Source organism: Tympanuchus pallidicinctus, unplaced genomic scaffold, assembly GCF_026119805.1.
Source record: "Tympanuchus pallidicinctus isolate F22 unplaced genomic scaffold, pur_lepc_1.0 scaffold3, whole genome shotgun sequence".
Taxonomy (NCBI): domain Eukaryota; kingdom Metazoa; phylum Chordata; class Aves; order Galliformes; family Phasianidae; genus Tympanuchus; species Tympanuchus pallidicinctus.
Window position 1 is genome coordinate 18,252,751 of NW_026294747.1, and position 23,890 is coordinate 18,276,640.

The 23,890-nt window shown below is 38.5% G+C and overlaps 1 protein-coding gene across 5 annotated transcripts in view; it reads left to right on the plus strand.

Moving 5' to 3' along the window:
* Positions 1-23,890, plus strand: part of CD44 (CD44 molecule (Indian blood group)) — a 56,325-nt gene that overhangs the window by 27,945 nt on the left and 4,490 nt on the right. Inside the window, exons 7-21 of one of the 5 annotated variants that reach the window (XM_052695238.1) lie at positions 2,747-2,872; positions 3,806-3,928; positions 5,108-5,233; positions 6,153-6,272; positions 7,178-7,303; positions 8,718-8,822; positions 11,238-11,417; positions 12,638-12,796; positions 13,512-13,703; positions 14,580-14,765; positions 15,219-15,410; positions 17,181-17,447; positions 18,325-18,510; positions 21,830-21,952; positions 23,167-23,245. In XM_052695238.1, coding sequence (XP_052551198.1) covers positions 2,747-2,872; positions 3,806-3,928; positions 5,108-5,233; positions 6,153-6,272; positions 7,178-7,303; positions 8,718-8,822; positions 11,238-11,417; positions 12,638-12,796; positions 13,512-13,703; positions 14,580-14,765; positions 15,219-15,410; positions 17,181-17,447; positions 18,325-18,510; positions 21,830-21,952; positions 23,167-23,245 — 2,290 coding nt within the window. The remainder of the gene's footprint in view (positions 1-2,746; positions 2,873-3,805; positions 3,929-5,107; positions 5,234-6,152; positions 6,273-7,177; positions 7,304-8,717; positions 8,823-11,237; positions 11,418-12,637; positions 12,797-13,511; positions 13,704-14,579; positions 14,766-15,218; positions 15,411-17,180; positions 17,448-18,324; positions 18,511-21,829; positions 21,953-23,166; positions 23,246-23,890) is intronic. The other 4 variants (XM_052695233.1, XM_052695234.1, XM_052695236.1 and 1 more) reach the window with 4 other exon arrangements.

Below are 23,890 nucleotides of genomic sequence, written 5' to 3' on the forward strand. Positions count from 1 at the left end.
TGAAAAATCTCATTACTTACAAAAGGCTTTTGTCCATTCTTTGGCTGATTGGATAGGAAAGCATCTACATTGATATTTTATATATGGAAGGAAGCTGTAAATCCATATTTGTCACTCAAGTAAATATGTTCCTAACACTTGCTGTGGAGAGAAGGTAGGAGTGACTAAGCAAGTCAGATGACCATTCAAGGAGAAGTTGAATAAATGTGGGCATCAATAGTAGTTATGCTTCTACTGAACGTTTGCTACAAAATGCGCTGTAATTTAGTTTACCCACAGAAATTTGTGAAGTCAAGAACCAAAAATGATTCCATCATGCTGGAACAAGAACAACGACTACAACAAAACAAACAACTAGCCCCTCTAGTTCAAGAAAGTGAATTCAGATATTTCCAGAAACAATAACACTTAGGTAGGAATCAGATGATGGCTAATCAATGTATTAGTCATTTTACATCTCTCATATTATCTCCCACGATACAAACTCTACTAGCAGAATTCCTTTCTTAAATAACATACAGGGGACTCATCTCTTGAGGGATGCTATAGACAGAAGCTCAATCTATCTTGTTCAACAGTAAGCAATGTAAGTGATCTTAAAGGATGGTGTCAGAAAAATCTTTCCTCCATTAAATTATGTGTTAATTCCTCAGTACAATTTGAAGCTTGATTTGTAAAAGCTCTGCAGCTCTCTACTTCAATTATTTTCTTGTTGATAATTTTGATAATTTTGGTCATAGTTCCATTCAAGCCCCAGATAACTAATTTTTCGTTACTCAGTTGCTCAGACCAGATTTTATAATGTTCAGATTTTCTGATCTTAAAAAAGGCAAGCCATCCTCTCCTCTTGCCCTGAAATGCCTGTAACTCAATTTGCACCTATTTTTAGTTTACTGAGTTTGAATTTTGTATCTAAAAAATTGCCTTTTAATTCTATGGGAATCTTTCTTATTAAATGAGTTTTTATGGCTTGGAGAAGAAGAGAAATCTTAAGTTTTTAAATTAACAGAATACAACCTGATCATGCTAGTTAAGTATTTTCATTTCAGATGGATGTATCTTCAGACCTCTTGGTTTACATAAAAGTCATCCAGGCACTCTGCCTGCACCACTTCTTCCACTTCTTCATTCAAAGTTGTTTTCACAATAGTCTTTTTTGAATCTTTTTAAATAGAAAATCTCACTTATCTGTAGATGGGTCCAGATGCAGCCCACAGAGTCAAATGAGAGAGACAGATTTCCATTGAACGTGTCTGGTAGTGCAGGAATTCCATATCTTCTTGTAAATGCTCACTGAGCATTTTATGTGGGGAAACTAAAGTTGTAATGACTGAATTTTAGCAGGACTGGCATTTCCAGAAGCCAGTGTTAATTTTTTCTTCACTAATATTGCATTCAGATTTATCTTACGCTCTTTTGTGTTCAAGCTACTTCTGTCAAACTATGAATTTGTGGCAATGAACAGATATGGAAAACAAAAACATAGATACATAGCATTTACACTGCTATGAGCATATAATCATTTGTGAATTTTTGTGCAATATTTCTTAATTCTTCATGGATTAAGAGAAGCTTTTTCCTGAATGTATTTACATGCTTTTAAAACATTTTTGCTCAACATCACAACAAAATTCTACCACACTACAGTGATCTGTTTCTGCACTTAGAGAGTGATGGTATCAGGTAAGCTCAATACTAATACTCCAGAAAATCCATCAGATTTGACTTCAGTGTTCATTATGTCTTAATCTAGTCTTCTTCAAGACAGCTATACAGAAAACAACATGAATGGAGTTATTCAACTTCAGACTGTTGGAAACGCTGTGAGCTTGTAGATCATTTGTAATCTGTTTTTGTGTATGTATGCGCATACAACAATAAACCTTCTCATTAATTAAATTCTAGGGCATTTGTGATAACTTTGCACAGGTTTCTTACTGAGAAGTTATATCTTGCTTGAAGCATTTGTGGAATTTTCCATGTAATCATGTGTAATTCTGTATACACAAAATTGAAACATGACTACAGATGACATGAAAGAATGTATTAGCTCTCTTCTAACCAAAATATCCACACTGATTCAGAGTACATCTGTTGAAAATTGTTAACAATTGTAATTTTAAGTGCTGAGGATTTTTATGCATTACCGATCTACTTGTTTTTATTTTGGAGATTGAGCACTATGATCCTTTATTTCTGATGTCAGAGTCAGAGTAGTATTAGATACGAGTCAAAAGTAAGCACAAAAAGAGAAAACAATTATTCAGTCAGGTGCAGCTTGCCAGAAAGGCACAATTTGTATAGTTTTGGTGCCATAATTGCTACTCTTTGTAAAATTGCAGTTATAAGTCCTGATGCTTTGTAATTAACAGTTAAGAAAACATAAATAATGATAAGCTGGATTTCTTCAGGAATTTCATTCTCGGTGTATGCATTTTTGTTAGCTTTGCATGCTTTTTGTCAAAAAGGAGTGTATTTCACACACAGTGCATATTTCAGAGCTGGTAATATAATCTTAAACTTCAGCAGAATGATTCAAACTTCACTTACACTAAAATGATGGGATATTTTTGCTACTGGAGGAATGTAATGATACCCCAGGTTCATACATTCCCTTTGTGCTCACATCTCTCTCAGTGGCATGAGCATGCTCAGGGTGCTGGTGCTGGTGGATTTGGCTTAGCTGGAGAAAGTAAGCCTCTCAAGAAATAACAAGTTTTTGGTTCAATGAACCATATCCTAACAGCTCCAGAGCCTCATCGTGACAACCTGGAGAAAACCACCACCCAGTCATGGTGGAATCCATTTTCAGACCAGTGGTGGTGGTCATACCCCAGAGAGAAGACCCAAGAACCCACACAGCCAACAAGGGGTAAAGAATGTCGTGCTAAGATGGTACTTTTTTTAAAAGGCTTAATGTCCAGTGAGCCAGGGCAGCAAGCTTCAGAAGCATTAATTGTAGGGTGTTTATAGTGGGCAGTATGTGTTGCTGCTTTTCTCTGTAATGTTTCTGAAGAGGAAAAATAAAACAATCATAGAATCATTAAGGCTGGAAATGACCCTCAAAGATCATCTAGTCCAGCCTTCAACCCATTATCACCATGCCCAGTGAACCATGTCCCAAAGTGCAACATCTACATGCTTCTTGAACAGCTCCAAGGAATGTGACTCCATCACTTCCCTAGACAGCCTGTTGCATTGCATTACTACTCTCTTGGAAGAGACTTTTTTCTTTATTCCTAACATCCGAACTGAATCTCCTCTCGTTCAAATTGAGGCCATTACCTTTGTTCTATGAAAGTACAATGTTCTTCCTCTGTGGTAGTATGTATGGTAGCAAAAGAGCATTTGTCCACATTATTAGTGAACTACATATCTGAGAGGGTTGAATATTTGAGATATTCTGTAAAGGATGTATTGGAGTCTTTAATTTTCTATCTTGAAGTAACTTTAGAATGAGATTATTTTAATGAGAATTGTACAAGAAATGAAGAGTGTGTTTTCGTGGCAGTACACTATACTCACTCTGATGGAACAAGACAGGTGCCCATTTGTGCTGTGACCTATAATTGGACACAGAAACGTAGCCAACAACAACAGTGGGGTAGCTTCAGTAGGGCCATGGTAAGATAATGAATGTCTTGTGGGAGGAAGGACCAGTGGGAGATACGGACCGAGGCAAGCGTGGTGCGGTTCGGGCTCCTCTGTGACTGTGGGGTGCATGCTGGGGAGACAGCAATGATTAAGTCTGTCAGCAAGAGACCTTGTGGGCTCAGGCTTCATGGCACATTTAACATCACCACAGCAGATGTGACCTCGAGCGGCAATGGTTCAGATGACGAAGACTCTTCAGAGGAGATGATATACTCAACGGTGTTTCCAGGATGGGAAATAAGTGTAGCCAAGAATGAGTATGCTCCAAGTACTAGTAAGGAACTTCCTCTCTCTTTGGGTACATTGCTGTTGTTGTGGTTTTAAGTTTGCTTGCTCATCATTCCATTTTCTGAGCAGTCTTCCCTTCCTTCACGATAGGAGCATTTGTTAAAGGAGTAGCTGCTGTTCTAGTCAGCTCTTGCTTCAGGTAACTCTCCCGTACCAAAGAAAAAGTTTATTTAGATCTTGTGAGGTCCTTGTGAGATCCCTAGAAGGGCCTTCTTCCAGTGCTGCTAAAATTTATATCTCATTTCCATATGCACTGGATTTCCAAGATTCTCCTGAGTGACACTGTGTCCTGCAGAACAGTTCTTCTCTGGAGGGAACTTCCAGCCCCTATATATGTAACTCCATTCATTATGTTTATATACATGCATATATTTGTCTTGTATGGCACAGTGAAGGAAAAGGGAGTAAAGACCTGTAGTTTCTCTTAAGTGGAAATCTGTTTCCACACTCAAATGTCTGTCGCAGTCAATGGTTTAGTACTATTTGAAATGCAGTATTCTGAGAAAATGCTGTGCGGTGGTAAAGTAATAGAGATGGAGTTGTGTTTCCCAAATTTGTTAATGCCAAACTCAAAGGTGTTTCTGTTGTGGAGCTGGCTGTCAGCAGCTGACCAATGGGAGTGCATGCATTTTTGTGCAGAATGGCTGTAGTTCTGAGCCCAGATCTTTGGCAGTGCCGGCTTCAGAGGGCTATCAGTCGCTATCAGTAGAAGAGAATGCAAAAATAATGGGTGTGCTTGTTTCTGGGTACTCTTTCCAGCTGTTGCAGATACCTTTTTCTCTCTGTGTCATTTTTCTTCCAATTCCCGGTGGATGTTCTCCATTCTGGAGGTTATCAGAGGCTATCTGCTTTTTATCCTACTGGCACAGTCTGTAAGGAACTCTTTAACACGCTAAATGGCAAGGAAAGACTCAGAGGGCTTTGTGATGCCTCCTCCCAAGCAACCATGTTCTTTCTTGGGATTGCCAGCAGTCTGTCTTTCAGCTATCTATGAGTTTCAGGAATGTACTGATTCCCAAGTTCATACATTCCCTTTGTGCTCACATCCCTCTCAGTGGCATGAGCATGCTCAGGGTGCTGGTGCTGGTGGACTTGGCTTAGGCTGGAGAAAGTAAGCCTCTCAAGAAATAACAATTTTTTGGTTCAATGAACCACATCCTAGCAGCTCCAGAGCCTCATCATGACAACCTGGAGAAAACCACCACCCAAGCTCAGTGGAATCCGTTTTTATACCAGTGGTGGTTGTCGAATCCCAGAGAGAAGACCCAAGAACCCACACAGTCAACCAGGGGTAAAGAATGTCATACTAACATGGTGTTTTAAATCGTGAGACAGGGCAGCTAGCTTCAGAAGCATTATGTGGAGGGTGTTTACAATGGGCAGTGTGTGTTATCTATTTTTTGTATTTAAAGAGGAAAGAAAAATGTATTTGGCTCTTTCTTGGAGGCTGTGTATTTGATAGTGACAGACCACATCATGTATCCTGTGGTTAACAAACATTCGGAATATGAAGTCTGCCTATGAAAAGAAAGAACTATTGAAGTTCTAACATCAGTTAATTACATTCCACCAGTGGCCCAGATGGAAAAAATATTCTCTATGATATAGAAATTAGATTATATTACTGTGATGACAAGTGGAAAATGAATGAATGATCATTCCAGAAACTCCTTATGGTATTATTTCCATAGGGCTTATAACATTGAGGAATATTTGAAAAAAAAGTAGCAATAAGTACACTAAGTCATAACTCTGTCTTTGACAGACACCATAAAGTAGAAGAGTATACAGTTTTGCTTGTATGGACAACCAGTATTTCTGAAGGAATGAAAGCTGTGAGAGTGAAAACGATCGAACATTATTCTGAAAATTCATTCATATAAAACCAGATCACTCTTGATTAAATTTTGCTGAAATTACAGTTTGTCCTTAGCTCTGAAAAAAGGAATCAGATATCAGTGTTATGACTCTGTGTATGGCACAGAAACATAGCTAACAATATTGGGGTAGCTTCAGTAGGGCCGTGGTAAGATAATGAATGTCTTGTGGGAGGAAGGACCAGTGGGAGATACGGACTGAGGCAAGCATGGTGCGGTTCGGGCTCCTCTGTGACTATGGAGTGCATGCTGGGGAGACAGCAATGATTAAGTCTGTCAGCAAGAGACCTTGTGGGCTCAGACTTCATGGCACATTTAACATCACCACAGCAGATGTGACCTCGAGCGGCAATGGTTCAGATGACGAAGACTCTTCAGAGGAGATGATATACTCAACGGTGTTTCCAGGATGGGAAATAAGTGTAGCCAAGAATGAGTATGCTCCAAGTACTAGTAAGGAACTTCCTCTCTCTTTGGGTACATTGCTGTTGTTGTGGTTTTAAGTTTGCTTGCTCATCATTCCATTTTCTGAGCAGTCTTCCCTTCCTTCACTATAGGAGCATTTGTTAAAGGAGTAGCTGCTGTTCTAGTCAGCTCTTGCTTCAGGTAACTCTCCCGTACCAAAGAAAAAGTTTATTTAGATCTTGTGAGGTCCTTCTTCCAGTGCTGCTAAAATTTATATCCCATTTCCATATGAACTGGCCCTGAGTGACACTGTGATATATTTGTCTTGTATGGCACAGTGAAGGAAAAGCGAGTAAAGACCTGTAGTTTCTCTTAAGTGGAAATCTGTTTCCACACTCAAATGTCTGTCGCAGTCAATGGTTTAGTACTATTTGAAATGCCGTATTCTGAGAAAATGCTGTGCGGTGGTAAAGTAATAGAGATGGAGTTGTGTTTCCCAAATTTGTTAATGCCAAACTCAAAGGTGTTTCTGTTGTGGAGCTGGCTGTCAGCAGCTGACCAATGGGAGTGCATGCGTTTTTGTGCAGAATGGCCTGGTGGATGTTCTCCATTCTGGAGGTTATCAGAGGCTATCTGCTTTTTATCCTACTGGCGCAGTCTGTAAGGAACTCTTTAACACTCTAAATGGCAAGGAAAGACTCAGAGGGCTTTGTGATGCCTCCTCCCAAGCAACCATGTTCTTTCTTGGGATTGCCAGCAGTCTGTCTTTCAGCTATCTATGAGTTTCAGGAATGTACTGATTCCCAAGTTCATACATTCCCTTTGTGCTCACATCCCTCTCAGTGGCATGAGCATGCTCAGGGTGCTGGTGCTGGTGGACTTGGCTTAGGCTGGAGAAAGTAAGCCTCTCAAGAAATAACAATTTTTTGGTTCAATGAACCACATCCTAGCAGCTCCAGAGCCTCATCATGACAACCTGGAGAAAACCACCACCCAAGCTCAGTGGAATCCGTTTTTATACCAGTGGTGGTTGTCGAATCCCAGAGAGAAGACCCAAGAACCCACACAGTCAACCAGGGGTAAAGAATATCATGCTGACATGGTGCTTTGCTTAAAGTACTAGTTAGGAATTTCCTTTCCCTTTGGGTGTATTTGTTTTTTTTTTTTTCCCTTTTTTATCATATATTTCTCACCTGTTGCTACATATATGTTTTGGGAAGAGTGTGCATTCTTCTTATCAATTCTTTCCAAAATTACATTCTTGTCACTGGTAAAAGGATGTTAGAGAATTTATTGCTTCATTACTTAATGTTGACATGTCACTTTCATCCCTGTTTTAACCCAGTAGTTCAACACCTGCACTTCCTGGAAGAAATGTTTATAATTTTTTCCAAGTTTTTCTTTTTTTGGAGAAAAACGGTATTAAATTATTTCTATCTTGTGTTATTTATAACATTCACCATATCTTTGCTGAAGTATAACCATGGCCTTCATCACTATTTGTTGATACATTTTCTTAGATTTCTTGGCTCTGTTATACAGAGTCTACTTATTATATGGAAGACTAAAGCCAATCTCCGTTCCCATTTCATTAGAAATTGTCACTCTATCACTTTAACTTGCTCAAAGATAGTAACGTATCACTATTTTAAAATTTAATTTAATATAATTTAAGCACATCTTATTGTGTATTTTTCTTGTGCACTCGCGTACTTTGTAGTGTCAATAAATCTGTACTTTTAAGTATTTCACTATTTTCTTCATCTGAATGTTGTCAAATTTTGCCTTTTTCTCAGCTGTAGTCTTTGTTTTTCAGAAAGATACAAAATGAATGACTCAACTTGTTTAGGGTTTCTTTTTCTTTTGTCTAACCTTTAGATGTTTCTGGTTTTTATTCATTTAGCTTTTGCTCTCTGCGTTTTACTCTCTGACTTTTTCCATATGGCATATACTATGCCAGCTGTATGGGCTAGTGATGTTTGCATACTCTCTGGGTGAAAATGTATGCAGTTTCTGATCATAGTCTCTTGTGGCAGTTTTATTTTATCATTTCAACTATACTGTAACTTTATTGACTAATACTAGGTGGCTATTGTAGTGCTCTCATTCATAAATCTGAATACTTGTTGAATACTTAGCGAGAATGTTTTACATTTCCTCAGACACCTACAATCTTCTTTAGGCCCACTATTATTCTTTAAACTCAAATTTAAATGTCTGTAACTGCTGTAACAGTTTTGCACTACTTCTGTTATATGTCATTCTTCTATCTCTTGTTTCCACCATTATTCCTGCAAGTCTTTGCATCTGTCTGATGCAAAGAAAAGAAATACTAGCTTGGTGTAAATAAACTTGATAAGAAGAATAGTGTGACTATCATTTAGTTATGCATGCATATCCATTATCCCCTATCTTTATGGCACAGACTAACAGTAGTGTAATAATGATAGAAGTAGAGCATGATCAGTATTGAATCCTCCATTGTCCTGACAGCTGTGGACTCACAACATGAAACGCTTCTGGATGTCTCCACACAAGATTATTGGAAACCCTCCTACACAGATGAAGAGGAGAGATATCCTAGCTCTGCTGGCAGGGGTAAAGCTATTAAACATTTCAGATAATACTCAGATTTGTGACATAATACAGTGAAGTCTAGCAATCTCACAGTGCTGCTAATTGTAATTCCCATATCATTAGCTTTGGTTATAACTTCATATTATTTGTGCTATAGACCTCAGAGGTGACATCTATGGCATTCATCTGTCACTCCAAATTTATCTTTTGCACCTAATATTCATTACTTTCCCCTTCCCCACATATCTCTGGGGTTTTAAAGCTTGCACTGCCAGTGGTGTAATAAAACTGAGCAGATTGCAACATGTAATTGTAGGCCCAGCTTGGTGAAGAAAAATCCCCCTTATTCACTGTGAAATTTCTATTGTAAAATCTGAAGACAAAGACAGAAAATAGCATTGGTGATTCAAAAACATGAAAGTTAGATTAACCATAACTTCTCAGTTACATCAGGCCTCTTGAAAAACAAGTTTTTGGCAGATACAAATGTGACAAAACTAAACAGTAACTGCCTACTCTTTCCATTGCTTAGTAGACGTGAAAATATAGGAATACTTACAGAAACATCCAGGGCAATATTTGAAAAATATGTGGGTGGAAAACCTACAGATATAAAGCTCAGATTGATTTAAGTAGATTCTTCAGCGTGGGATAATAGGATAATAAGATAATAATAGTAGCATAAATTTGGCCATGTTAGGTTAAAAAATTATCCAGCCGGTACTACAATGTTGTCTTGAAGACAAAAGGCTCAGCCTCGGATCTATTACTCCTGAGGGTCCGTTTTAAATAGAACAGTAAACACTGCATTCCCAACTGGGGTACAAAAGATAAGATGCTATCTCCAGAGCAATGTGAACATTTTCCTTCTGGTGTTAGTGTCATTAGCCAACCGAGCCATTGAAAATTCTCAATTATCACTTTCTTCAAGTTCAAAAATCTCTGTAGGCAAAGGCTTACGGAGTGCATTCTCCAGCTGTTTTTGCTGTGTACGTAAATAGTTTCCAGTTTGTTGCTGTTTGTTTGTTTGTTTTTAAAGTATAGCTAAATATAAACTTTGTTTTTGGCAACAATGCCATTTTATCTTGTTAAAAAGAAGATCAAAACTAAATAGCTGAAGATGTACCTTTCTACAGCTGGACTTGTGGAAAGCTTTATTATCCCTCTGTAAAGGCAACCATTTTCTTCCTTCTGTGGTAATTCTTTGGATCTGCCTTCATTAGCTACGGACATTTCTTTATGGTCCTGGGGTTTCTGGGAACAATTCAGTTGGCATTGGGCAGGAGCTTTAATCGCCTGGAAAGAATTTCTGTGAAAACTTTATTTTAGTTCTGAAATGTTGTTAACTAATGTGTTCATACTTTTCTTAGTTTTAATCTCCTACTAGCTGCAAATTCAGGACCATATTTTACAGGACTATCTCTCAATATTTTTCTAATTATGAAAATAATGAATTACATTTGTTGGAATGCTCTCTTTATGAACATTTCATCATTTGAAGATGTATCTCTCCCCATTTCTGTTCTTTTTGGAAAATGCTTATTGTAGGTTTCTCTAGCTGGTGACTTACTGCATGTGCAACATCTCCAGTTCATTCCCTGTATCCTCTAGCTGGGACCTTTATTTTTGCTTTCATACATCATTTGTGGAAGTATTTGCTACCTAATGCTTTTTTCTATTATTTCTTTTTCTTTTTTTTAAATTTGGATTCTAATGCTCACCTTGGTGTTACAGGTATTCTTTTCTGATGTATGTTTTCTAAGCCTTTTAATGTTTATTACAAAATCTCTTGAGGTGGTGGTACTTCAAATTACTTCTGATTGCATCTTCTGCTATGTAAACAGTAAATCAAACATTGAGTATTTAATTTATTTTAGCTTTAATCATTACTCAGTTCAAGACTAGTATGCTTTTCAGCCTCAAATATATGAACTTATTCATTTCATTCATCCAACTAAATATTCTTCCACTCCCAGAAGCAGTGGCAACTTCCTCAGAGCCTTCCTTGAAATTGTGTAGTTGATACATTTACTCAGAAGAGCAATTTCATCATCTCTTTCACTTTTATAAACCCCAAATCCACAGACTCAACTAATTAAGTTAGTGTTAATAAATACAAAGTAGAGATGCAAGCTGTTATTGCTGTGTCTTCTACTGCTTTTCCTATAGCTTTATTCTGCCACTGGTCATTGGGTACTCTGTAGCAAACTTAAATCTTCCACTGATCCTGGTGATGCTTTCCTGGGCAAAACAGACTTTGGTTTCCAAAGGAGCTTTATTTCTTTCCGTCTTTCATTTCACACCCATTGCAACAAATTAAAGAAAAAAGGAAAACATAAAATCCAACCTTACTGCAGATAAGGATACTGAAGATAAGGATAGTATGACTGCTGTTGGGTATTTTGATCATTATTGATTCAATCATCATCTTATCAGCACTTGTTACAAGTGAAACTGAAAAACGTCAAGGACCAACCCAACATCCACTATTACACAGTGTTCACAATGGATGGATCAGTCAAGGACAAAATCCTGCAAACACCACTGGGGCTACTGAACAACAAGAATTTACTCCTCCAGGTGAAAATGATACTGAAAAGGAAACTTCTTTTACAGGTAACATTGCAACTTAAATTCTAGTATATTATCCGAGTTTACTTAAGGTTTAGTTTTAGAAAGATTTTATGAACAATTTAGTACTCCGAGGTCGTAACAAATGTTTTGTGGATAAACCCAAGCAATTCAGATCTATTGATTGCCTTTTAAATTTATTTTTTTTTTAATCTATTCTTCAGACTTAGTCTTGGAACTTTGCTTTCTCTCTCATTTGCATAGTGTGTCAAGACCTATGGTGAAATAACACTGGAATTGCCTCTTACATTCAGTGTTCTATGTCATGCAGTCACAAGGCTTTACCAGATTATCTGCAAGGGTTACATCTGCAGGAAACAGTGAATGTTTAAAAAGAAAAACAGTGATATCTGTTGCATTTTTTCATTTGTGAATAATATTTGTGAATTGTGTTCACGCTCTTGTTGCAAGTCATTATTGGAGCTGATTTTTGCACTATTTTTTTTTATATGGCAATTTTAACTAACTCAATAGTATCCAAAGTATCTACTCATTTCACTTTTGAAATATGACAAGATGATATTGAAGTGAACGAAAAAAGCATAGTGTGGAAGAAAAGAGAGGTTTCTCAAAGAAATTGAAACATAAATGATGAAATTCTACAGTAAAACTAATGTCTGAAAATTGATAAATATTAGTTGTTGATGTCCCTGTGAGTGTATTGTTTGCTAGTTAATGACCGATGTGCTGTACTAAGCAGTGCCATCTGTTCTTGATAATTATCAAACACTGAAGAGGAGATATACATTGTTATTTGGGATGCTCTATCATGAAATTGAGGGGGAAAAATTGAATATAGTCAATACATAAAATTCTGTGATTAAAATCTTACCAACAGGTCAGATTCTTCCAGATACTTTGCATTTCTTACTTACACATTAGTGGATATTAGTTTGATATTCAACCAATATGAAGTCATGAGGTGCATGAGTCAGGGAAAAGACTTTTGAAAGTCAAGGAGATACGCTGATTCTGAAAAGCAAATGCTCAGTTTGAGGAAGGATTCAATCCTATTGGTGACAGTAGGCAGCCTTTCTAAACATAAACCATAATGAGAAGAAAATCTGCTTTACTTCTCTTTGCCATTAAATGTAGTAGACATGTGAGCAAGGCCTGTCATAGAGACAAGAACCGAAGAGGAGAATAATATGAGAAATGGATCTTTATGTACTGACTTCATAATTGCTTCACCATCATCATAACAGCTATGGTCTCCAATCATGGGGCCAAACAGAATGACTCAGCGCAAGACCCATTGGTGTATCCAGATTGGGGCAAGGAAGATTATTCCACACAATCCACTATAATGGATAGAGTTATTCCTTCCAGAGAGAGTAATCATGAAAAAGAGTCTTCTAATACAGGTACTAATCATTATATCAGTGATGCATATTTCATCACTTCTGTCTTTCAGATATCTTGTCTTGGAAAGCTATTGCATGACTTAGAAAGCAGGTAGCTTACTGATGTCCTTAAGTCTGTGACAAAGATTACAAAACGACTCATTTTCTCTGTGATCTCCCTGGATGGTGTTGAGATATAGGATTTCAAATATGTCTTTCTATAAAACTTACAAGTAACAAGATAATTCTGTTAGGAAAACTACTGTTACTACTGCTATAAACTTACTACTGTTCACATAATAAATATATTCCATAATTTGTAACTATTCATATAATCTTGAGCAGCAAAGGAGCATGAGTGGTTGCAGAAAGGCTTATTTACTGCCAAGAATGATAACTACAAGGTAAAATGCTCTGTAGAATAATTTGGAAATGACACTAACATTGAGGATCTGTGATCAGAAAGAGAACTGGTCCAGAAATTCCCGTGATTGCTTCCTCCATGTCCTCTCCGTGTGCCCACTGTTTTGGGAATCTTTTGGATTAAGATATGAAGTGCATAAAATTAATATTTGAAAATGTAGCAATGAGGATGTAAAGGGGGACAAAACATTTTCTTCCTCTTTTTCGGTGTGAAAAGAGTAGCCGTGTTTTAAAGGGAAGAGAAACTTGAATGTGATGGGGATGAGAGGGGCACATACTGAATTCACAGCTGATTCAACCATCGTCATAACAGCTCTTGCCACACCTGATGATGGTGCTCCTCATGAAGACCCTACTCAGCCAACTCTGCCTTCAGAAAACGAAGCAGCACGGAGCACTGAAAGCATCACACATTCCACTGATGCCCCTGGGGGTCCAGTTCTCCTTGGGCTGGATCCCGCCAGTACAGATGAAGCTGGTGAGGAATCTCTGCTCACAAGTACCAGTAAGAATAATGAATCAAGCTCATTTCTCACACAGCGTGTGAAATGAGACGTTATTTCTTCTGAAATTGATGACTTCTACTCTCTTTCTCATCTTTGGGTCTACATTCTTCTTGTGGACTTGCAGCGCAAAATTTTGTGGCGGGATCTGATCTGCTGTTAGAGTGCCCTTCTGGACTTGGCGTAAGGGTCTCCTTGCTGTTGCGTTTGGTGGTTTCTGTTCTTTGCTGAAGCATGTTTCTGCAGGGCGGCCTCTTGTCTTTTCTGCCTGTCACATATTTTGGTGACCCTGAATTTCCAGCCTCATCCTCCTCTCCTGCACATCAGTGAGATCAGGCTTGGTGTGCTCTGGTGACACGGTCGGTGTGGTGGAGGTGCTCTGTTGGGGTTAGCTGGGTGACTTGCTCTTGTGACTCAGCAGTGTCGCCATCGCCAGGGAGTGTTGTCCTGGTGGTGAGGGCAGGGCAGTCACACAGGAACCGTGCCCTACATGTTCTGTCTTTAATCCCTTGCACCTCCTTGCCTGTGCAGAACCACTGCAAATCTGGCTGTGGTGTGGGCGCTCACTCCTGAGTTACGGGATCGGGTTTCCTGCTGCGGTCTCTTCTTCTGAAGGTCTTCCCTCTCCACCTGTCACTGGCATATATGGATACAGCCAACATCTTCCTACAGTGTGGCAAGCACATGCTACTTAGGGATCTCAAAAGCCACTGACAATGTGGAAGGAGAAGGGGAGGCCTTCATGCCTTCCCTCCTGCCATGCTTTCACCCAGGTGGCAGGACATGCTTTCTGGTGTGCTGTGATATAGGTAGGAGGGAAGCAATGTGGGTGGAGGTTTGGTTGGCCTCTAAAGCTGATTGTGCCATCGTCCCGGCAGTCACAGTGTCCACAGATGTTTTCCACCCAGAAGAAGCAACCAGCAGGCCCCTGGCACCCAGCACTCAGCCTGGAAGTGAAAGTGGACAAGCAAATGCCACAGATGGCTCTCATGTCAGTTTGATACCTGGAGTTTTTCCAGACATTGATGATCATCTTAACCCATTACCGACTCATCTTTCCACTAGTAAGAACCGCTATTTAATTGTATTTTCTGTATGGCAGAAAAAATACAGATAGTTTTGAGTAGAAAATGAGTGTTACTGAGTTACAGAAATTTTTTACTGCCAAGAATGATAACTGCAAGGTAAAATGCTCTGTAGAATAATTTGGAAATGACACTAATGTTGAGGATCTGTGATCAGAAAGAGAACTGGTCCAGAAATTCCCGTGATTGCTTCCTCCATGTCCTCTCCGTGTGCCCACTGTCTTGGGAATCTTTTGGATTAAGATATGAAGGTGCATAAAATTAATATTTGAAAATGTAGCAATGAGGATGTAAAGGGGGACAAAACATTTTCTTCCTCTTTTTCGGTGTGAAAAGAGTAGCCGTGTTTTAAAGGGAAGAGAAACTTGAATGTGATGGGGATGAGAAGGGCACATATTGAATTCACAGCTGATTCAACCATCGTCATAACAGCTCTTGCCACATCTGATGATGGTGCTCCTCATGAAGACCCTACTCAGCCAACTCTGCCTTCAGAAAACGAAGCAGCACGGAGCACTGAAAGCATCACACATTCCACTGATGCCCCTGGGGGTCCAGTTCTCCTTGGGCTGGATCCTGCCAGTACTGACAAAGCTGGTGAGGAATCTCTGCTCACAAGTACCAGTAAGAATAATGAATCAAGCTCATTTCTCACACAGCGTGTGAAATGAGACGTTATTTCTTCTGAAATTGACGACTTCTACTCTCTTTCTCATCTTTGGGTCTACATTCTTCTTTTAGACTTGCAGTATCATAAACTGTTTTATAATTCTGTTGCATGTAACATCTAAATAAGAAATTCTATTCATCAAGAACATTCTTCCCTGGACATCCTTTTTCTTATGTCTTCCAGTTCTTCACATGTTGATTTTAGTGGGATTTCATTCTTAGAAAAGATTGTTTTTAGAGTAAATGAATCATATGCTTAAAAGCAGGTATTTATACCCATTCACTCTTGCTCTTGCTATTGTCACAGATGACATTAGTACTGTAAATTTAAAAAAAAAAACAACAACACAGTGTTGTTCATGAAGATCTATGAGTTTTTGCTCCTAAGTTTTGTAAGTTAACCTATTGAAAAGGCCTGAATATTATCCTATTGAATTATCCCCTATCACAACACTGGAGCTTTACTCTAAACTTTATGTTTGTTTGTTTAATCATGGAGTCTTGATATTGTAGCGCTTTGGAAATTTTTCATCCCTTGTATTTTCTTAAAAGAATAACAAATCTGCAAATAACCTTTATGGGAAAAAGTAATATTTATGCTTTCCCTTTTCTTCTTCACCTTCGGTTTTCTTCAGGATTACTTTAACTCTTGAGCTATAAAAAATGAAGTTTGCATTGGCAAAAGACAGCATGTTTCTCCACTTCCTCCTTTTGTTTGCTATGCATGGAAGGGATCACGTGAAGCTTTATCATTTATTTTCATCAGCATGTTAAGTTTTATATGGTCTGACAGATCAATTACAAATACAAAAACCCAAATAGGATTTGAAAATCTACTCAAATACTTTCAAACAGGTCATTGAAATTTTACTGTTATGTAATGATGGGTATCATAATATTCATTTTATTCTAAAAATAGCATGATTTATTTCCCTCTTACATAGTGATTACTAGACATTTTCAAAGATAACACTGTAGGCTACAGTTTTTGGAAATTAATGTTTTGGTTTCTCATTTTACTTCATAATGTTTAATTTCAGTGGTAAATTTTTCATCACTATTGATGTTTATTACTGAGATTGTATTTTGTGGCATTTGGATATTCTTCAAGTGCATCCAATTAGGCTGTGCTGCTTCTTAGCATGCTTTTGTGACATCCTTATTCCTTTACATTGACAATAGCCTCTTTAGAAAAAGAGCACTGTCTTAATGATGTAGGAAAGATACTCATTAAGTAGTTCAATTCCATAATCCTCCATGTGAATTCATTTTAAGTTTTCTAAAGGGAAATGAGCACACATTTTTTTATGATTATCTCATGGAAAAGTAGAGATGGATAAATAAATGAAATGAAAAAAGACTTTTTTTTAACATGATGATATTATCAGTCTTAAATAGTTAGGTCTAAATAGCTGCTACTTAAATTTTGATAGATATGCATGTTTGAAAAATCACTAAAAGTTTGGAAACAAGTATGTAACTATTAGAGTGTTTGATAGAACAATAGTAAAGGAACAAAAAAGTAAAAAATAATGAACGATCCAGAACTTCTTTGTCCTACTTTTTTTTTTTTTTTTTTTTTTTTTTTTCCCCTTAACTCTATTCTCTGCAGAGACTAGTGAAGGAAAAGGTAGAAATTGAAAAATGAAATAAAGAGAAAAATTGATAAGGTAGGGATATCTAAAAACCTTTCAAGTTAACTAAGCCATCATCACATCACAACAGTCACAGACTCCAATGATGTTCTGAAACCAGAAGATGTAACCCAAGAAGTGTGGACACCTCGAGTCATTGACACAGCTCTTGCCACACCTGATGATGGTGCTTTTCACGAAGACCCTACTCAGCCAACTCTGCCTTCAGAAAACGAAGCAGCACGGAGCACTGAAAGCATCACACATTCCACTGATGCCCCTGGGGGTCCAGTTCTCCTTGGGCTGGATCCCGCCAGTACAGATGAAGCTGGTGAGGAATCTCTGCTCACAAGTACCAGTAAGAATAATGAATCAAGCTCATTTCTCACACAGCGTGTGAAATGAGACGTTATTTCTTCTGAAATTGATGACTTCTACTCTCTTTCTCATCTTTGGGTCTACATTCTTCTTGTGGACTTGCAGTGCAAAATTTTGTGGCGGGATCTGATCTGCTGTTAGAGTGCCCTTCTGGACTTGGCGTAAGGGTCTCCTTGCTGTTGCGTTTGGTGGTTTCTGTTCTTTGCTGAAGCATGTTTCTGCAGGGGCGGCCCCTTGTCTTTTCTGCCTGTCACATATTTTGGTGACCCTGAATTTCCAGCCTCATCCTCCTCTCCTGCACATCAGTGAGATCAGGCTTGGTGTGCTCTGGTGACACGGTCGGTGTGGTGGAGGTGCTCTGTTGGGGTTAGCTGGGTGACTTGCTCTTGTGACTCAGCAGTGTCGCCATCGCCAGGGAGTGTTGTCCTGGTGGTGAAGGCAGGGCAGTCACACAGGAACCGTGCCCTACATGTTCTGTCTTTAATCCCTTGCACCTTCTTGCCTGTGCAGAACCACTGCAAATCTGGCTGTGGTGTGGGCGCTCACTCCTGAGTTACGGGATCAGGTTTCCTGCTGCGGTCTCTTCTTCTGAAGGTCTTCCCTCTCCACCTGTCACTGGCATATATGGATACAGCCAACATCTTCCTACAGTGTGGCAAGCACATGCTACTTAGGGATCTCAAAAGCCACTGACAATGTGGAAGGAGAAGGGGAGGCCTTCATGCCTTCCCTCCTGCCATGCTTTCACCCAGGTGGCAGGACATGCTTTCTGGTGTGCTGTGATATAGGTAGGAGGGAAGCAATGTGGGTGGAGGTTTGGTTGGCCTCTAAAGCTGATTGTGCCATCGTCCCGGCAGTCACAGTGTCCACAGATGTTTTCCACCCAGAAGAAGCAACCAGCAGGCCCCTGGCACCCAGCACTCAGCCTGGAAGTGAAAGTGGACAAACAAATGCCACAGATGGCTCTCATGTCAGTTTGATACCTGGAGTTTTTCCAGACATTGATGATCATCTATACCAATTACCGACCCCTCGTTCTCCTAGTAAGAACTATACATTGCCAGTGTTCTCATTTATCCATCTGTCTGTTCTTGTTTTTATCAATGATGATTTTCTGAATGTATTTGTAGTATCCCTTAATTTTCAGTTATACTTCTAGTGTATTTTGCTTGTGTTTTTTTTTCCATTGTTATTTTTTGTAGACATTTTTCAGTATGTTTTTAGTCCTCATTTAAGATGCAACTGAGGGAATACTCTCCTCTCTGAAGCAGAATACTTGTCCCAAAAAGGTGATAGTTGTGTTTTGGAGATATTTTTCTCTTATAGTATGTATCTGTATTTTGTAACACTTCTCAAAAAATGAAGAAGTATAAGCTTTCTCCTTATGCCCATAAGTACACGCTAGCATTTTGACTTCCTTTTAAATGGACAAATGGACAAATGACTGCTGTGTAACCCAACTATCTGTCACTTTTTCAGACGTTCTCAATCCCTCTGCATAGGTTAAATGTATATCAGAAATTTATTGTGCAAACTTTTTTTTCCCCGATTAGTAGGTATATCTGCAGTTGGTATCATGGCAATGACTGAGTTGTAACCAACATTTTGTTTGTGAACCGTTTATTTAAAAGGGGTAATTCATCTGGTAACATTAGTGTAGTTAATGCTTTACTTGTTACCCTACAGATACCTTTTTCTCTTTTGTCATTTGCTATTGGAGCAAGGAATGAAGGGACTTTTCCTTATTCCCAGATTTTCCATAGAGATCATCATTCTAACAGCAATTATTTTTTTTTCCCAGAAGCTATTTCTTTCTCATGCTGATCTAAATAGTGCTTTCATGCACTTTCCTGGAAGTTAGTGGAATTGTGCCAGGGTAGATTTTGGCCAATGCTATGTGGTTATTCTTTACAGTTAAGCACAATAATGTACCTATATGCATTTAACATTATACAGCAGATATTTTAAAGATAATTCTATTGTTCCTAATGACTGGGAGTTAGAATTTGTTTCCAGTGAATGCAGTCATTTTGAAAAATTTTAGCTAGAAATGGAATTTACAATGTAGGCTAAATGTTCCTAATTTTGCATAATTTCTCTTTCCACTTTTACCCTGGCATAGCTCCACTCAATTTTGTGGAGTCTACATAAATTATCATTAATTAATGTTAATTCATACAAGTGGAATTTGTCCTTTTTCTTCTTCAGAATTTGATATTGAGTCAACAATATCACTCTTATCAAAGCTGCAAAAATTACAGTATTTAGACATAGATACAGCAATATAAATGCAAAATATGTATTTGCATTTTATTGGAAAGATAGTCCTGTTTTAATATCTGTTTCCTACTACAACAAATTCATTTCTTGGCATTCACTGCCCTATCACTTAATTAAGCCAAGCAGCCTCTATGTAGTGTGCAGACATTACAGTCTGAAAAAATGTTTGCTACTTTTCTGCTTTGAGCATAGAAAACCAGTATGGATTGCTCTGAAGGCCTTTTTCAAAGTGAATGCCCTTTTTTTTCCCCTGCTTATCTACTCTTCGTGCTTTTTATAATTACAGTCTAAAGGAATTACTAGTATTGCTGGGTTTTTTTAAGGCTCATTTTTTAAAGGACTGTTTCATTTGTATAGCTGTAATGGAATGAAAAAGTTTCATTAATATATTGGCTTGCTCTAGCTGTAGGCTTCTTCCAAACAAACGAATGTTGTCACGTACTGTACTGCTTTCTTTCAATTTCTCTTCCTCCACAGCAGTTTTAAAGCTGTGGTCTGACATTGCCCTAATGACTGATCTTTTGTCCAAATGTCACAGTGGAATAACAGAATAGTCCACTGAATGAATCAAAAAATAACTGTCAAAAAGAAGAAAACCCAGTATGTCATCAAAACAAAATGTCAGGGCAACTGAGAGCCCTCCCTGCCCACTGCAGGCACCTTCCTCAGAGCCGAGACACCAGGGGACACGGCCAAACTCTGCTTCTCCTCAGCACTCAGGAGAGGGGAATGGTGAATGTAGCAGTTCTTTTAGCACGGGAGTCTTTAATGTTTTTATAAGGGGCTTTGTGGTGGAAAAGCTCTACCATTTCTCAAGGGTGACATAAAGCACTTTAAAAAGTATCCACTGAAGTGCCAGTTAGGCAAGTCAGTACAGTTCTCTTGGTCTGCTTTCTTGTCTTGTTAGATCAAGTCCTCTAGCTGCTGACTTAGTGCTCTGTCCGTTGGGATGCGCTATCGCAGAACAACTCATCAGTCACAAAGTTACTTGTTAATAATAATGAAAACATCTGGAACTTCATGAACTACTTGTTGGCTACGCTCATCAGAGGGGAAAAATGTGCTTCTTAGTTTGTATTTGCCAGCTGCTGTTAGGAAATGAGATCAGAAAGGCTGGACAGAGGGGAATTGCAATACGTGCTAAAGAAAAAGAACTTTGCAGCTGATGGCGTCTAATTTGCTTTATCAGGGTCTGGAAGAGCTCAGAGAAGTGCAGATCTGTAATGTTGTTTTCGTACTGATAACAAAGTTGTAGTCCCACGTGAAACACTGTATACAAATAATTTTAGAGGTGGAATACCCCTATGGCAACAATATGGCCCAGAAATATTACTGTTATCATGTAAGATTTCGGGCCATGTAACCATCACAGGAAATACATGAGACTAGCAGAACTCATTTGGATTTAAGATCTAATTCTGTCTTAGAACCAATTTGCAAAACTTATTTTAAAGTGCTAAGGGACCCATCTCTGTGTTTACAGAGAGAATTTTTGCTAATAAGGAAAACATTTTGAATTTTTAAGGTCCCACATTATACATAGCTATCAAATATAAACCATCCAGAGAACTGTACTTCTATTTTATGAAAGTAGGAAAGTTTTAGAAATTCAGTTTTATCCTGTATAAGAATAAAATTAAAAGTTTTAAAATTTCTTCTTATTGATCAATTCAGTCTTCTCTCTCTAGTCATCTCTCATTCTCTTATCCCTGTAGAACAGGCAGGACCTTTGACTTACACAGTAGAAACCTCTTCAAGAAGTTGCCAATATGCAGAAGTCTTTACACTCTTTCCAGACAATTTCCAGGCAACTATCATTACATATTGGTTCATGAAAGTGTAGCACAATCAAAAATGAAACATATTAAAGGTGAAAGGGTACAGCCATAAGCTTTGTTATCAGAATATGAAAGCTAGCAACAGTTTTGATGAGTACAACATTTATAGCCTGTGTAGTTTTTTGGTGTCATCTTTCTAGACATATATATGTATTTTTTTTTATAATGAAAATCATAGCTTTTGTACCTCCCTGTGAAATACTCCATAAGGATATCTGGACTAACAGATGGTTTTGTTCTTTAGAGTCTACATCCAATATAGACAGTGATCAGGGACCATACAAGGGAGACAGTGAATCTACTCCTTTCCCTGGAGAGTCCACAACAACAACTGTAAGATCACAACCGAGCTCAGCCCAGGTACCAGGTAGGTTTCCAAAGTCATATATTTTAATAATATGTGAACAGAAGGATGTGAATATGAACTGAGCAAAAATGTAGGTCAAGTATGGTTATTCTGGTTTTGTTCTGAATCAGGTAACGTTCAGCATTTTCACTAGTAGTCTGAGAAATGCAGCATGTTGTAACTCATAAAATACTCTAGCAGTATCTAGATGAGAGAAGTCGTGTTTTGGAGAACAGGATTTAGAGATAAATAATCTTGATACTTTTTCATGCAATCAGACACAATTTGAAGGTAGATGTAAAGTATCATATATGTGAAAATGTTCAGTGAAAAATATAGCTGAGACAAGCTTTGCAGAAAAAGGCTTGCAGATTGAAATGGAATAGAATAGAAAGAAGCCAACACAGTGATACAGTTGCAAAAGAATGCAAATATATTCTGTGACATATTAACAGTAAAGCGATTTTTAAGAGAGAGAAAGCAATTATCCCACTCAGTGTAGATCTGGCAAGTCCAGAGCTGAGGTACTGTATTCAGTTTAAGGCACTGAATCATACAGAAACAACAGGGAAGGGCAGAAAGATAAAGTCTGGTAAGGTAACCATAGCACGACCTGCATAAAGAACAGGGTACAGGGAAAGTTGCCATGAAATCTCCATTTTTAAAAAATCTAAGAGCAAATGGAACATTTGCCAGGGGTGTTTTTATTCACTCTGTTTCACTGGAAACAGCTTATGTGATCTCCCTTCCACTTTTACCTCCTTATGATATTGCAGTTCCTTTTTATTTTTTAGAATTTGCCCCACAAATGCTCCTTAATTTAAGGTTTTAGATGACAAAATGAATGTAGGCATTTCACTCAAACCTTCAATTCATCCTACTTTTGCACCTAAGATTGCAGTTGTCTCAGCCTTTTCTCCTGCTCTTGAAATAAATCAGTGATACAACAGCTTTACATCTATGTCAGCCAAAGTGCAATTCTTATATATGCTGACATTGAACAGGCATTTCATCAGAGTAGGCCTGGGCATAGGTGAGCACTTTTTTTGGCCACATAAGCAATATGACTGATGAAAATGTATTTCATTTGCAAAGAAGAAATTTGCAAAAGGAGCAAATATCCACTTAAACTAGAAAAGAAAGTATTACAGTTTAAAGAATGCTTGAGTGTCCATGAAACTCTGAAATTGCATGGGATGGATTAACACATTCTTCTTCCCTCCATCAACCCCCAGAATGGCTGATCATCGTTGCTGCTCTCCTGGCACTGGCGTTGATCCTCGCAGTGTGCATCGCCGTTAACAGCCGGAGGAGGTAAGGTACCCTGTACTTCTTCAAACACACTGAAGTGTGATGGGGGTGATAGAAAGAAGCACTGACACAATATTGTTAGAGACCACGTGAAATAAGAAAGATATCGGGCACATGGCGAGACAGAAATATCTACAGCTTTCTTTAAAGTTAAGCAACTCTGGAGTTACACGCCCTGAACAGCACAGCTTATTGATTTATATCTCACTCCGCTATGCCTATAAAAGCAGAGGCTGCCTTTGTTTCCTTCCTCATACCCCAAGTCACCATAGAAACAGACAAACAGGGCCAGGATGAGTAATTATAGATTGCAACTGACAAGAACTGAAACGGTCTCAACGCTAAAAATTATGTCCCAGATGCTGCGAGTGGAAAACATCTCTTATGTAGAGCTGCCATGCAGCTGGGAGTGAGACCCAAGGACAGACAGTGAGCATGGGTGGGTGTGTGTGTGTGTGTTCACAGATTAGACCCTAGCAGCGTGCACTTATCCCTGTGGGGAGCAATTTTTAAAGCAGGGGCGTCATCTAGTATGCTTGAAACAGGTGGAATGTTTTCTCTTGCTTTAGCAGGATCGAAATAACAAGAGATTCGTTTGTTCTGATAAGTGCTAACCTGCTGCAGGGTTAGCTGGGCAGTGAGGTGGGA